Source organism: Oncorhynchus kisutch, linkage group LG13 (assembly GCF_002021735.2).
Source record: "Oncorhynchus kisutch isolate 150728-3 linkage group LG13, Okis_V2, whole genome shotgun sequence".
Lineage (NCBI taxonomy): Eukaryota > Metazoa > Chordata > Actinopteri > Salmoniformes > Salmonidae > Oncorhynchus > Oncorhynchus kisutch.
In genome coordinates this window covers 9,758,679-9,775,011 of record NC_034186.2, presented here as the reverse complement: position 1 = coordinate 9,775,011, position 16,333 = coordinate 9,758,679, and the positions used below count along the sequence as shown (strand labels likewise).

The window sequence follows — 16,333 nt, the reverse complement described above, 5'->3', positions numbered from 1 at the left end:
TTTTGCAGGTTTTCCTACTTACAAAGCATGTAAATGTCTCTAATTTTTATCATAGGTACACTTCATCTGTGAGAGACGGAAATGATTTTTAAGTAATTAATTAGCATTTTATTGCATGACATAAATATTTGATACATCAGAAAAGCAGAACTTAATATTTGGTACAGAAACTTTTGTTTGCAATTACAGAGATCATATGTTTCCTGTAGTTGTTGACCAGGTTTACACACACTGCAGCAGGGATTTTGGCCCACTCCTCCATACAGACCTTCTCCAGATCCTTCAGGTTTCGGGGCTGTCGCCGGGCAATATGGACTTTCAGCTCCCTCCAAAGATTTTCTATTGGGTTCAGGTCTGGAGACTCCAGGATCTTGAGGTGCTTCTTACGGAGCCACTCCTTAGTTGCCCTGGCTGTGTGTTTCGGGTCGTTGTCATGCTGGAAGAACCAGCCGTGACCCATCTTCAATGGTCTTACTGAGGGAAGGAGTTTGTTGGCCAAGATCTCGTGATACATGGCCCATCGATCCTCCCTTCAATACGGTGCAGTCGTCCTGTCCCCTTTGCAGAAAAGCTTCCCCAAAGAATGATGTTTCCACCTCCATGCTTCACGATTGGGATGGTGTTCTTGGGGTTGTACTCATCCTTCTTCTTCCTCCAAACACGGAAAGTTTAGACCAAAAAGCTCTATTTTTGTCTCATCAGACCACATGACCTTCTCCCATTCCTCCTCTGGATCATCCAGATGGTCATTGGCAAACTTCAGACGGGCCTGGACTTACGCTTGCTTGAGCAGGGGGACCTTGCGTGCGCTGCAGGATTTTAATCTATGACGGCATAGTGTGTTACCAATGGTTTTCTTTGAGACTGTGGTCCCAGCTCTCTTCAGGTCATTCACCAGGTCCTGCCGTGTAGTTCTGGGCTGATCCCTCACCTTCCTCGTGATCATTGATGCCCCACGAGGTGAGATCTTGCATGGAGCCCCAGACCAAGTGTGATTGACCGTCATCTTGAACTTCTTCCATTTTCTAATAATTGCGCCAACAGTTGTTGCCTTCTCACCAAGCTGCTTGCCTATTGTCCTGTAGCCCATCCCAGCCTTGTGCAGGTCTACAATTTTATCTCTGATGTCCTTACACAGCTCTCTGATCTTGGCCATTGTGGAGCGGTTGGAGTCTGTTTGATTGAGTGTGTGGACAGGTGTATTTTATACAGATAACGAATTCAAACAGGTGCAGTTAATACAATTAATGGGTGGTGAACAGGAGGGCTTCTTAAAGAAAAACAAACAGGTTTGTGAGAGCCGGAATTCTTACTGGTTGGTAGGTGATCAAATACTTATGTCATGCAATAAAATGCTAATTAATTACTTAAAAATCATACAATGTGATTTTCTGGATTTTTGTTTTAGATTCCGTCTCTCACAGTTAAAGTGTACCTATGATAAAAATTACAGACCTCTACATGCTTTGTAAGTAGGAAAACCAGCAAAATCGACAGTGTATCAAATACTTGTTCTCCCCACTGTACATACACATACCTATATAGATATACATACTTTTTTAAAGAATATATGTTTATTATTCCTTGCAAACCCTACCACCCTTCCCCCAATTGGAGTAAACTAATAAAAAGTTAGGCTTCTACCTTCAGTTTATACATCTCATACACATTTTACAGACACAATCTTTTACAATAGTTATATTTTGTTTGTTTTTAGTCCTTCCTCTATTTCTGATGTCCATCCAGTTTGATTCCTATTTGTAACTGTGCTATTTCACAAATTTATGAACCTATATCCATTTACAGACCTCGAATGTTTTATATTGGCTATCATGTTATAAGTCCCACCCTTACTAGACAAAATTTGAAGTTTTGAATCTGGCGTTGTTTTGCGTATCAATTCATAAACCATGTGCCATGGAATGGGTACATCGAAAATCTCTTCACAACTATTTTGCAATTTATATGGCACAGCTGTCAGTTTTTTGGTCCTTAAATGAAATTGGTATATGCTTTTATTTATCACACTTTTCGTTAAACATTTATGTTCTTTAATACAGGGTTGACATACAAGTTCCTTACTTTTTTCCCTTCTACTTGCCTCTTCCATTTTTGTGGTAATGCTGCAATTAATTGGTTGTAATTTTGGGTAGAGCAGACATTTCCATATGCCTGTTTTAGCTGCATGTGTGACATAACTCCACCAGTCCTATTTATGATATCATTCACAAAAATTATACCTGTGTTTTTACTGCAGTGAAGGTTTGATTAAATTCTCTATATTGGAGTTTTCCAGTATTTTGCGTCAGTCCCCCTGGACAGTGGTTCTCTTCAGTGCTCCCTGGGGGCTGGAACTCTGTAGACAAACATTAACCTTGGGGTAGACACTCTATATTTATGTTCTACTCCTTCCATTTTTACTGCATCTACCATTTGATCAACATGAAATCATCTCTGACTCTGCTGTGTCTGGTGGTATGGGTGAATGTGGATGCTTCATCAGCTCAGACTGGTAAGGATGTGTTTTCCTTCACTTTCTCACATGCTTGTAGTGCCCACATTGTGTTAGTATCCACCAATTGCTCTGTAAGACTGACTAGACTGTACAAAGTGAGCAAACGTAACTGATGTGTTTACTTTGCTACGTTTAGCTACTATTGTACATCATCATAGGGAAACAGCACATTACTCTTCTGATACGCAGGGAAAGTGACGACAATTTCTGCCTTCAATTCCATATTCACTTTTTATGTTTTTGACAGGACTTCAGGAATATAAACTCAGCAAAAAAAGAAACGTCCTCTCACTGTCCACTGCGTTTATTTTCAGCAAACTTAACGTGTAAATATTTGTATGAACATAACAAGATTCAACAACTGAGATATAAACTGAACAAATCCCACAGACATGTGACAAACAAAAATTGAATAATGTGTCTGTGAACAAAGGGGGGGTCAAAATCTAAAGTAACATTCAGTATCTGGTGTGGCCAATGACAAGTGATACTGACCCGAGAAATAGTTTGTCAGCTTCAATGTGCATTTGTTAGGTTAACATCTGTAAATCTTATTCTGTTGTACTGTAGCCTTGTAAAGACTCATGGAGACAACGTGTCGTCTGTTTTGGAAAACTTTATTGTCTGGATAAGGTCAATCACGATCATAACAATACCACTTGTCCACTTATATTACACCTTCAGGTAATGAATCACACAGCTGGGAGATACAGGAGAATATTCACACATTATAGAGCGTGCCGGTCTAATCCTGAATGCTGATTGGTTAAGACCGCATTCCAGCTGCTTATTCCACAAGCTACCACTGGCTAAATCTATGATGTTAAAATGCCTATTTACTCTGTTTCAACTGACTGCGCAATCCACTGTCTCATCAGCCCAGCCAGGCAATTTATAAACTTGATAGAAGGATATTCACACAATCACATCACTTTGTACTAATATAACAAATGTACCATTTTAGTCTAGCTTTAGATAGCTGTACTGTTATTATAGTGAAGCTGAGAAAGATACTGTTATTTTGTTTCAATGATGATACAATGTCAAATGTTGAAAAGACACGTATTCCATTACTGGATGGCTCACATTTCTTCTAAATCTAAATTAAACAAGTGACAGACACCACAAAAGCAAATGGGTCTTCTCCTTGCCTAAAAAGGCGGCTTTGTACGGATTCTTGAAATTGATGGAGGGAACATCATGACTCTGTAGGAATGAAATCACATGACAAGATAATCAGTCGGTTGAGAAATACTGCTGATCACGACTACTATAGAGGAGAATCTGAGGAGTAATACTGCTGATCACTACTACTATAGAGGAGAATCTGTGGAGTAATACTGCTGATCATTACTATTATAGTGGATATTAGACAGTGTTAAACCATGTGACCTTTTATCTGTGTGTCAATGATTAGATATATGATTCCTGCTTGATGTGATGTTATACTCCAACATGTTTCTGTTATGCTTCACTGATAAGCCAAAACATGCTGTTCATAATACTGTTTATAATGCTGTGTATAATACTGTTCATAGTACTGTTTATAATACATGACTTCAGACATTTGCTCTGCCTTCACTCCTACTACAGGTTTGTGTGATTATAAGACATGCCATTCTCCTGGTTAATTTAACTTACCCATTATGTTCATCATCTACCTATGAATAACGATGGCTACCTAAAAAGCAAAGAACAAATGATTTTGGTTATACAGTCAGAAGGTTACACATAGTGGCCTCATTGAATATGATCAAACAGGTGGATTGATTTTCATAAAAAAAGGTTTAGATCAAAATGAGAAAATACTATCCATTTCTATTGTATTAATCTACAGTAGATAGCTCACAGGGCATCCTGGACTTATGCATTCCATATATTAGATGATGTTAAACTCTTAATGTTGAGAGAATGACTATCTTACACTGATGGGTGTTCCTTTACATGACATGAACTTACATATAGGTATGTGTTCTCCATACTGTAACTCTCCATCATCACACTTCACTTCAATTTCTTCTATATTTGGTAGAATTCTCTTGTATTTATGGTAATATCCCTTTTTGCAATGAATAGTCTTTTTTTCACCGTGCGCAGTATAATCTTTCTTGGGTAAATTCTGTAGATTGTACTCTGCATCAAAAGTGGAAATCTCACAAGACCCTGATGGAAATGAAACCCAGTAATTTTTTCATTAACTTAGTGTGCAGTAGATATTCATACATTTATATACACTTGACATGAAGATATAACACCATGTTCAGACCAGTTGAAAATAATGTACATACGTAAACACTTTGGAGGACTCTGCCATTTTCCATTCAGACATCTGATGCTGCCTGTGAAACTCAGTGTAAACTGTCTGCTGCATTGGTAGGACACCTCTGTAATTACACCTTCAACATCTCTCTCTTCCTTGGTGAAATCTCCATTAGTAATGGGAGGAGGATCAGGACAGCTTGCTAGATTAAACAGGGATCATAATACCGTACCATGAAAATACATTACAATGATACACTACCATGATAATACAATACCATGACAATACAGTAGCATAATCGTGATTGTAGCATCGTACTGTATTAAAATGGCACTATAGCAGGATAATACAGTACCATGATAATACATTACAATGATACAGTACCATGATAATACAATACTGTAGAATGAAACAGTACCATGATAATACAATACTGTAGAATGATACAGTACCATGATAATACAATACTGTAGAATGATACAGTACCATGATAATACAATACTGTAGAATGATACAGTACCATGATAATACAATACTGTAGAATGATACAGTACCATGATAATACATTACAATGATACAGTACCATGATAATACAATACTGTAGAATGATACAGTACCATGATAATACAATACTGTAGAATGATACAGTACCATGATAATACAATACTGTAGAATGAAACAGTACCATGATAATACAATACTGTAGAATGATACAGTACCATGATAATACAATACTGTAGAATGATACAGTACCATGATAATACAATACTGTAGAATGATACAGTACCATGATAATACAATACTGTAGAATGATACAGTACCATGATAATACAATACTGTAGAATGATACAGTACCATGATAATACAATACTGTAGAATGATACAGTACCATGATAATACATTACAATGATACAGTACCATGATAATACATTACAATGATACAGTACCATGATAATACAATACCATGATACAGTAACATAATACAGTACCATGATAATACAATACCATGACAATACAGTAGCATAATCATGATAGTGCCATGATAATACAGTACCATGATACAGTAGCATGATAATACAATACCATGATAATACAGTACCATGATAATACAGTAGCATGATAATACAATACCATGATAATACAATACCATGATACAGTACCATGATAATACAGTACCATGATACAGTAGCATGATAATACAATACCATGTTAATACAGTACCATGATACAGTAACATAATCCAGTACCATGACAATACAGTACCTGTCACGGCTGTCGTAAGAATAGGACCAAGGTGCAGCGTGGTGAACGTACATTTTCTTTTATTAATAAAAATGACGCCGAACAAAACAAACACTACAGAAACAAACCGTGAAGCTAAAGGCTATGTGCCCTAAACAAAGTCAACTTCCCACAAAGACAGGTGGAAAAAAGGGCTACCGAAGTATGGTTCTCAATCAGAGAATACCGATTGTGAGCCAGACCTAATCACCCAACATCAGTGCCTGACCTCATTAATGCTCTCATGGCTGAATGGAAGCAATACCATGCAGCAATTTTCCAACATCTAGTAGAAAACCTTCCCAGAAGAGTGGAGGCTGTTATAGCAGCAAAGGGGGGACCAACAACATATTAATATAAGGGCACAAGTCGAGACCCATATGCAGACACAGGAGGCAGATGGTTGAGCTCTAATATTTATTATAACCCAAGGGGTAGGCAAAAGGCAGATCGGGTACAGGCGAGAGTTCATAAACCAGGTCAGAGTTCAAAGAGTACAGGGTGTTAGACAGTCTCGAGGTCAAGACAGGCAGGGGTTCATTAACCATGTCCGACTCCGAACAGTACAAGGCGTTAGGCAGGCTCGAGGTCGGGGCAGGAAGAATGGTCAGGCAGGCGGGTTTGGTGTCAGGACAGGCAAGGGTCAAAACCAGGAGGACTTGGAAAAAACAGAGACTAGGGAAAAAATAGGAGCTAGGAGATAAACGCTGGTTGACTTGGCAAACAAGATGAACTGGCACAGAGGTGTCACATGAGTGACACCTGGAGGGGGTGGAGACAAGCACAAGGACATGTGAAACAGATCATGGCGTGACATTTAACGATTTTGGAATGTGATGTTTGACGAGCAGTTGTCCACATACTTCTGGTTTCAAGCAGACCACTGTGCCCAAGAACGCCAAGGTAACCTGCCTAAATGACTACCGTCTCGTAACGCACACATTTGTAGCCATGAAATGCTTTGAAAGGCTGATCATGGCTCACATGAACACCATCATCTCAGAAACCCTGGACATACTCTAATTCGAATACCACCCCAACAGATCAACAGATGATTGCCCTTTCCCACCTGGACAAAAGGAACACCTGTGTGAGAATTCTGTTCATTGGCTACAGCTCAGCGTTCAACAACATAGTGCCCTCCAAGCTCATCTCTACGCTAAGGTCACTGGGACTGAACACCTCCCTCTGCAACTGGATCCTGGACTTCCGGAGAGGGGCCGCCCCCAGGTTGTAAGGGTAGGCAATAACACATCCGCCACACTGACCCTCAACACGGGGCCCCTCGGGTGCGTGCTTAGTCCCCTCATGTACTCCCTATTCACGCAAGACTGTGTGGCCACGCATAACTCCAACACCATCATTAAGTTTGGTGACGACACATGATGGTAGGCCTGATCACCGATGATGATGAGACAGCCTATAGGGAGGAGGTCAGAGACCTGGCAGTGTGGTGCCAGGACAACAACCTCCACCTCAATGTGAGCAAGACAAACAAGCTTATTGTGAACTACAGGAAAGGATTTGGCATGAGATCCTCAAAAAGTTTAACAGCTGCACCGTTCAGAGCATCTTGACTGACTGCATCACCGCTTGGTGCGGAAACTGCATGGCACCCAACAGCAAGGCGCTACAGAGGGTGGTGAGTATGGCCCTGTACATCAGAGAGGAAGGTCCAAAAATGTGTCAAAGTCTCCAGCCACCCAAGCCATAGACTGTTCTCTCTGCTACCGCACGTTCAAGTGATAACACACACTTTCACACTCACCACATACACTGCTGTTTCTGTGTATTATCAATCATGTTGCCTAGTCACTTTACCCCTACCTACAGTATACTGATGCTTCTGTGTATTATCTCTCCTTTTGCCTAGTCACTTTACCTCTACCTACAGTATACTGCTGTTATTGTATATTGTCAATCCTGTTGCCTAGTCACTTTACCTCTACCTACAGTATACTGCTGTTATTGTATATTGTCAATCCTGTTGCCTAGTCACTTTACCTCTACCTACAGTATACTGCTGTTATTGTGTATTATCAATCCTGTTGCCTAGTCACTTTACCCCTACCTACAGTATACTGCTGTTATTGTGTGTTATCAATCCTGTTGCCTAGTCACTTTACCTCTACCTACAGTATACTGCTGTTATTGTATATTGTCAATCCTGTTGCCTAGTCACTTTACCCCTACCTACAGTATACTGCTGTTATTGTGTGTTATCAATCCTGTTGCCTAGTCACTTTACCTCTACCTACAGTATACTGCTGTTATTGTATATTGTCAATCCTGTTGTCTAGTCACTTTACCCCTACCTACAGTATACTGATGCTTCTGTGTATTATCTCTCCTTTTGCCTAGTCACTTTACCCCTTCCTACGTGGACATAACTACCTCAATTGCCTCGTATCCCTGCACGTCGACGTTGTACAATTGCTCCCTGTATAGAGCCATGTTATTTTTTACTTGTTTTATCGTTATTTGTTATTAACTTTGTACTCCATTTGTCACTTTCTATTTTCATTCAACTTTTTATCTTTAAATCTACATTGTTGAAAAATGACCCGGAAGTAAGCATTTCACTGTTAGCCTACACCTGTTGTTTACCAATCATGTGACAAATCAAATGTGTTTTGATTTGAGTATGAACATACGTTCACAATCTGTAGAAGATGACCACTTTCCGTCCTCTTTGCATGTTATTGTATTTTCAGTGTTACTTGAGAAAAAGTTCCAGAATCCTGAGGTACAGGTCACCGTTACACGTTCATCAGGCAAGAACAGATTTCTGTCAGCAGGTGTGTAACTGGTTCCTCTTGTTGGTGGCAATGACAACGCACATTTAGCAAATGCTGCTTAGAGACAAAACAATTACAGAAAAACATTATATTAGTATCTTGCTTGAAGTCAAAGAGATGAGTTACCCTGCTGTCTTAAAGGGGCATTCTGCAATAATCAACAATAAAAAAGCGCTCACCCCGCAAAGTTAAGCAAAGTTGATATTTATCCCTCTCAGCAAAAATCTTTTTCAAAGGTCAACTGCCCTTTAGAACCAGCTTCTCTACTAAAAGGCCTATATATCATCAATATGAGTAAGAAGCATTAATTATAGTGTCAAAATTGACTACAAAGTGTATATACTATCATTTTGGTAATGAAGTCAGTCTTGTCCAAAACGTGTTTGGTATGTGACTGCATCAGGATTCTCTTGAGGGCTTGGTTTGCATTACAATTAATGGTGTGTTCAAAACAAATGGGAACTTGGAACTCGTATATCTCAGACTTTCCGACTTCAGTGCGATCAAAACAACTGGGAACTCGGCCACTGCACTTGAACTGCTTCGCCAGACAAGATGTGTGGTTAGTATTTGCCCTTGCTCGGGAAATACCTACTCTAGAGATGGGCTTCCATAAAGTTGTGGCAGATGGCCAGGATATGGATTAATGTTACACCTGACTAGTTTCTACTTGCGCTGTCAACCGTCAAGAGACTGGTGTGTTGTTGTTAAGTAAAGTAGCTAGCTCCATTTTGTTTATAGCTTGTTAGCTAGGTAGCTACATGCTATCAGTTGATAGGCTATGCCACTATGATAAATGGCTGTGATATAACTAGTTAAATACATAGTCTCTACCTAACGTGTGATGTGAGAGGAAGATTTGCATAGCTAACATTGCACCTGAAGACAGGGTTGATCCCTGCTAGCTACCGTTAGCTAGCTCATAATCTAGCAAACCTGATGCCATGTATGATACATGTTGCCAGCTTGCTTTCAACAGTGTTTCAACTCAAACTGGCTAGCTTCTGTCCTTGTTTGTTGTGATTGAATGGCAAAGACACACCCAAGAAACATCCACATCAAACCACAACTCCAAGACAACTCTCGTTTGACTTCAGTCATAGGTGCTAAAATTCCTAATGAGCTTTGATGAAAAATTAGGCCAAATCAGTGAATTCTCCCTTTAAAACTGTAATGAGGGTGTGTGTTTCTGGAAGTCAATCAACTATTCTGGACAAGCAGAAAATAAATGAGAAGGAGGAGTCTACCGTATCCGTAGACAACTTCACCATTCATTTTCTATATTCAGGATTCAGCCAAACATCGTTTTAAGCAACCTTTTGGTTACTGGCCCAACGCAATAACCACTTGGCTATCTGCCACCCTGATTATATTTCAGTCCCTGGGCCATGCACGCTGGCACAGTGTGGCCAGGTGTCACAACTGGCAGTGTCTGGGAGACCCATCAGGCATCGCACAATTGGCCCAGCATCGTCCGGGATAGGAGAGGGTTTGGCATGCCGAGATCCATCTCGCTCTAGCGACTTGTTATGCTCGCTCTAGCGACTCCTGTGGTGGGCCAGGCGCATGCACGCTGACACAGTATCGCCAGGTGTACGCTGTTTCTTCTGACACATTGGTGCAGCTGGCTTCCGGGTTAAGTGGACATTGTGTCAAGAAGCAGTGTGGCTTCACTGGGTTGTGTTTCGGAGGACGCGCGGCTCTCGACCTTTGTCTCTCCCGAGTCCGTACGGGAGTTGCAACGATGGGACAAGACTATAACTACAAATTGGATACCATGAAATTGGGGAGACAAAAGGAATAAAAAATGTTTTTTTAAATTTAATTAAAGGGCCCGGGAGAGGGATGCGGCCCGGGGGTCGTACTTTGCCCCCCTTGACTTACCGTTACATTATTTTATGGGACTGAAACATAATTGGGGCGGCAGATAGCCTAGTGGTTAGCGCGTTGGGGCAGTAACTGAAAGGTTGCTGGATCGAATCCCAGAGCTGACAAGTAAACAATCTGTCATTCTGCCCCTGAACAAGGCAGTTAACCCACTGTTCCCCGGTAGGCCTTCATTTTAAATAAGAATTTGTTCTTAACTGACTTGCCTGATTCATTTTTAAATGTGAATATTTTTTTTCTGGTAACTACCTTGTACCAAGATAACGGTACCCAGTGGTATGGGTTCAAATTAATCAATTATTTATAGCTAATAATTGTCTAATTACCATATGTTCATGTAAATACCTGGTACTTTCTGTACTTTAAAATACAGTCCTACAGACTTACCTTGACACTCGATTGTCTTACTCCACTCTCCGTTCTTGCAAGTTGCTTTTCCTCTTGAGCCTGTGTTTGGGCCGCTAAGGCATCCATAATCTATTTTGTCCCCATTTTCATATCTCTCTCGGTCAGGAATCAGCAGCATTCTGGTGTCTGCACCCTCAGGTTTACTACAGTAATCTGCAAGTGAAGCACAGACATGGACAAATACCCTCCTCCATACACTCTTTTGGCTCCTCCATTTCCACAACATCTTGTAAAAACAGTGTAACGTGTTACTCTGTGTGGAAATATCAATCCAATTGCAAGGTTCGACATTAAAGCTTGTACATGACAAGTGAAAATCAAAATAGTCGGGCAAGCAAAATATAGACTTAAGTTGTTCGAATGGAAGTAAAAAAATAAAAATAATAACATCAAACAATTACTCAGATCAGAATTGAGTCAAAGTGTCCTCCGGATGTGATGTGTTGCGCACTGTTCTCACAATTTGGTGCTGCAGCATATCCTAGTGGGTAGAGCGTTGGACTAGTAACCGAAAGGTTGCAAGATTGAATCCCCGAGCTGACAAGGTAAAAATCAGTCGTTCTGCCCCTGAACAAGGCAGTAAACCCACTGTTCCTTGGCAGTCATTGAAAATAAGAATTTGTTCTTACCTAGTTAAAAAAAAGTTCAAATAAAAATAAAGCACATCAGAATATAATGATTGTATTGCATTGAGAGCCACGAGCAGTTTTTCACTATATTCGGAAAGTATTCAAACCCCTTGACTTTTTCCATATTTTGTTAAGTTACAGCCTTATTCTAAAATGTATTCAATCGTTTTTTTCCCTCATCAATATAGGTACTATCTTGTCTCATCGCTACAACTCCCGTACGGGAGAGACGAAGGTTGAAAGTCATGCGTCCTCCGATAAACAACCCAACCAAGCCGCACTGCTTCTTAACACAGCGCCATCCAACCCGGAAGCCAGCCGCACCAATGTGTCGGAGGAAACACCGTGTACCTGGCAACCTTGGTTAGCGTGCACGATGAGACACGATAAGACAAGGATTTCCCTACAGACGACGCTAGGCCAATTGTGCAATGCCCCACGGACCTCCCGGTCACGGCCGGTTACAACCGGTTACAACAGAGCCTGGGCGCGAACCCAGAGTCTCTGGTGGCACAGCTGGCACTGCAGTACAGTGCCCTTAACCACTGCGCCACCCGGGAGGCCTGGTTTCTCCTTCTTTATCCTGACTAGTTTCCCAGTCCCTGCCGCTGAAAAACATCCCCCACAGCTTGATGCTGCCGTCCTAGGCTTCACCGTAGGAATAGTGCCAGGTTTCCTCAAGATGTGACGCTTGGTATTCAGTCCAAAGAGTTCAGTCTTGGTTTCATCAGACCACAGAATCTTGTCTCTCATGGTCTGAAAGTCCTTTAGGTGCCTTGTCCTTCTGGAAGGTTCTCCCATCTCCACAGATGAACTTTGGAGCTCTGTCAGACTGACCATCGGGTTCTTGGTCACCTCCCCGACCAAGGCCCTTCTCCCCCGATTACTCAGTTTGGCCGGGCGGCCAGCTCTAAGAAGAGTCTTGGTCTTTCCAAACTTCTCCCACTTAATAATGTGGAGGCTACTGTATTCTTGGGGAGCTTCAATGTTCGAGACATTTTTTGATACCCTTCCCAAGATCTGTGCCTCGACACAATCCTGTCTCAGATCTCTACGGACACACATGTCTTGGTTTTTGCTCTGACATGCACTGTCAACAGTGGGACCTTATTTAGAAAGGTGTGTGCCTTTCCAAATCATGTACAATAAATTTAATTTACCACAGGTGGACTTCAATCAAATTGTTGAAACATCTCAAGGATGATCAATGGAAAAAGGATTTTGAGTCTCATATGTAAGTAAGGTATTTATGTTTTTTGTTTTAAACAAATGTTCCCAAATTTCTAGAAATCTCTTATCCCTTTGGCATTGTGCGGTATTGCGTGTAGATTTGTTTATTTAAACCATTTTAGAATAAGGCTGTAACGTAACAAAATGTGGAAAACTTCTACGGCTATGAATACTTTCCGAATGCACTGTAGTGTACTTAGTGAGTTATTTGCTCAGTTTTAGCAATTTATTTTGTCTGCAAACAGGTTTCTTACGGGCATGAAACGTCAAGGGGGATGTTGCTCCAGGAGAGAGAGCAACATTCAATATGTAATTGAGGGAAAAGCTGTTTTTTAAACAATTATTTTTAAAGAGAGTGGAGTTCCAGCTTTCTGTGAGTTTAGCGCATATTCTCAACATTAAATAATAAGGAAATGCTACCACTTTACAAACAGAGAATGTAATTGAGATGATGCACAAGTGGAACAGAGTGGAGCGTGCTGTTTGTAGTGAATATATATACTCTATATAGGTCTACCAACGGACAGTTTTTGTTGGACATTACATTCACTGTTAGATCAATTACATTGCTATCTAGCAACAACATCAATAACAACAACAATAATATTACCCAGCTCTAGACAGATGGTATTCTACAGTTTTGTCTCATTCTCTGTATGGTAATAATAATGATACTAATGTATTTCATTTTGTAATGTGTCTTCTTGCATCATACAACACAATTTGGACTTGAGCTTTCAAACAAGTCAAAAATCTGTCTTACTTTTCCAAAGGACAAGTGGGAAATAAAGTTCATGTCAAGCCCTGAAATGTAGTAAACGCAATAAGCACTTCAATGTTTACAGTACTATAGTAATGCCATAGACATTAAACACACAAGAAGAAAGAGCATCCCCACCCCTGTTTTGGTTAAAAGCTGAGGGATGAAATGTTACCACTCTCAAATTCATAGACATAGCTATGGATACAAGGATAGACCATCCATGATATCAACATTATACTTTGAACCATCTATTGAGGCTATATAGTGTTTGTTTACATTTACTTTGTTTACAAACAAAGGAGTAAAACAATCTTATATTTTGGGTTATGATGAGGTTCGACAGTTGAACTGAGCTCAGGAGTCATTTATAAGTTATGTTCTTCAAGAATCATTTGGTACATGTAATTCATTTAGAAGTCCAACAATGGGTGTAGCAACTGCAGATTTCCCTTTTAAACTGACCTTTGCCCTTGATGGTCTTATCCCACTCTCCGTTCTTACAAGTTGCAAGACATCCATACTCCACTTGGTCCCCATTTTCATAACGTTCTCGATCAGGAATCGGCAGCATTCTCCTCCCTTCACCCTCAGGCTTACCACAGTACTCTGCAGATGAAGCACAGCATGTTTGAACTATCAAAGTGCAACTAACTACATTGACTGAGTTGGTCCCGCTTCAAATGACATTCAGTTTATAAAGCCTTCATGATGCGTTCATCAGCACTACATAAATGTATTACAAATCATCTACAACAGTATGTCATGCTTTATAAATGGTTCATAAATGGGACATAACTGTGTGAAATAATCACCAATGTCCAATGTGACATAACCCACTATGTCAAATATGATAAAATAATCTCCCAGTGCATTACTCATTGGCTTAATCTACCAACCAATCATCTCTACAAGAACTTCCCCCATGTGTCTTGTGCATTAGTCGGTCAGACGTCTTGGCAGTAAAGAGATTGTGTTTGTAACTCTTATTGGGATAGTTTTCCCCACAATCGACCAAAGATTATAAGTGTGTAGTCTTTATTCATCTGTGTGAAGCCATTAACTAGCTCTGTCCTTTGATAATTAGCTAGATGGAAATTAGGGCTTGTTGTTTTTTCTCTCTCTTGAGGCTAGGGGAATGGTTTCCACTAGATAGCAAAACCACAAAGTCAAAATTGGTTAGGGTTAGGCATAAGGTGAGTAGTGTGAGAAAGGTTAGTATTAGGTTTAAACTGAAACTCGAAGAAGGGAAATTGTGGAACTGGGCGGAGTTTATGACTTTGTGGCTGTGTTCAATTTTTGCTGTCAAAGGACATGATAACAAATACTTTATTCAGTAAGGTCATTCCCATACAATTCTATGGTCACTCCCACTAAGGCCAACTTTGAATGGTTGATATCCCAGGCTTATATGTGTGCAATAGCCTGTGGACGAGGTTTGTATCTGGTCAAACACAATTATTTCCAGAAGTTTACTAAGGGTTGGTAACAGGCTGATTGGTCAGCTATTTGAGCCAGTAAAGGGGGCTTTAATATTCTTGGGTAGCGGGATTACTTTAGCTTCCCTTCAGGCCTGAGGGCACACGTTCTCTAGTAGGCTTAAATTGAAGATGTGGCAATATCATCTGCTATTATCCTCAGTAATTTTCCATCCAGATTGTCAGACCCCGGTGGCTTGTCACTGTCGATAGACAAAAATAATTTTTTCACCTCTTCCACACTGACTTTACGAAATTCAAAAGTACAATTCTTGTCTTTTGTAATTTGGTCCGATCTACTTGAATGTGTAGTGCCAGTGTTTGTTGCTGGTATGTCATCCCTAAGTTTGCTTTTCTTTGCCAATGAAAAGGTCATTAAAGTAGGTTTCAATATCAGTGTGCTTTGTGATGAATGAGCCATCTGATTCAATGAATGAAGGAGCCGAGTTGGCTTTTTTCCCAAAAATGTAATTTAAGGTGCTCCATAACGCTTTACTATCATTCTTTATATATTTGTTTCATTGTGTAGTTTTTTTAATTTAGTTTAGTCACATGATCTCTTAATTTGCAGTACGTTTGCCAATCGGTTGTGCAGCCAGACTTATTTGCAAAACCTTTTGCCTCATCCCTCTCAACCATACATTTTTTTCAATTCCTCATCAATCCAAGGGGATGTATCCATTTTTACAGTCATTTTCTTAATGGGTGCATGCTTATTACTAACTGGAATAAGTAGTTACATAAATGCATCAAGTGCAGCGAGGTGCCAGCTAGCGGAGTGGAACACTTCAAAAATAAAGGAGAGCCGCACCCTCTAGGAGAACAGATGCAAAAATATTTATGTCCAATGTTTTGACAGACAAGCTGTCTTCATCAGGGTATGACAGACAAGCTGTCTTCATCAGGGTATGACAGACAAGCTGTCTTCATCAGGGTATATGTCCATCAGGGTATGATGAAGACAGCTTGTCTGTCGAAACGTTGGACATAAATATTTCTGCATCTGAGATCCTCGATTGTGCAGCTCTCCTTTATTTTTTAAATGCTCCTCATTACACACCACAGACCAGCAAATATTCTTTACATC

General features: G+C 40.3%; 1 protein-coding gene across 6 annotated transcripts in view; it reads right to left on the bottom strand.

The window, feature by feature from the left end:
- LOC116353039 (complement factor H-related protein 2-like) overlaps positions 1–16,333 on the bottom strand; it is a 142,515-nt gene that overhangs the window by 124,084 nt on the left and 2,098 nt on the right. The window contains exons 2-8 of one of the 6 annotated variants that reach the window (XM_031785565.1): positions 14,234–14,377; positions 11,129–11,302; positions 8,711–8,908; positions 4,804–4,977; positions 4,475–4,678; positions 4,157–4,196; positions 3,116–3,721 (exon numbers count right to left, since the gene is read on the bottom strand). In XM_031785565.1, the coding sequence (XP_031641425.1) occupies positions 4,177–4,196; positions 4,475–4,678; positions 4,804–4,977; positions 8,711–8,908; positions 11,129–11,302; positions 14,234–14,377 (914 nt within the window). In that variant the 3' untranslated portion in view covers positions 3,116–3,721; positions 4,157–4,176. Of the gene's footprint in view, positions 1–3,115; positions 3,722–4,156; positions 4,197–4,474; positions 4,679–4,803; positions 4,978–8,710; positions 8,912–11,128; positions 11,303–14,233; positions 14,378–16,333 lie in introns of those variants that run through there. The other 5 variants (XM_031785562.1, XM_031785566.1, XM_031785568.1 and 2 more) reach the window with 5 other exon arrangements.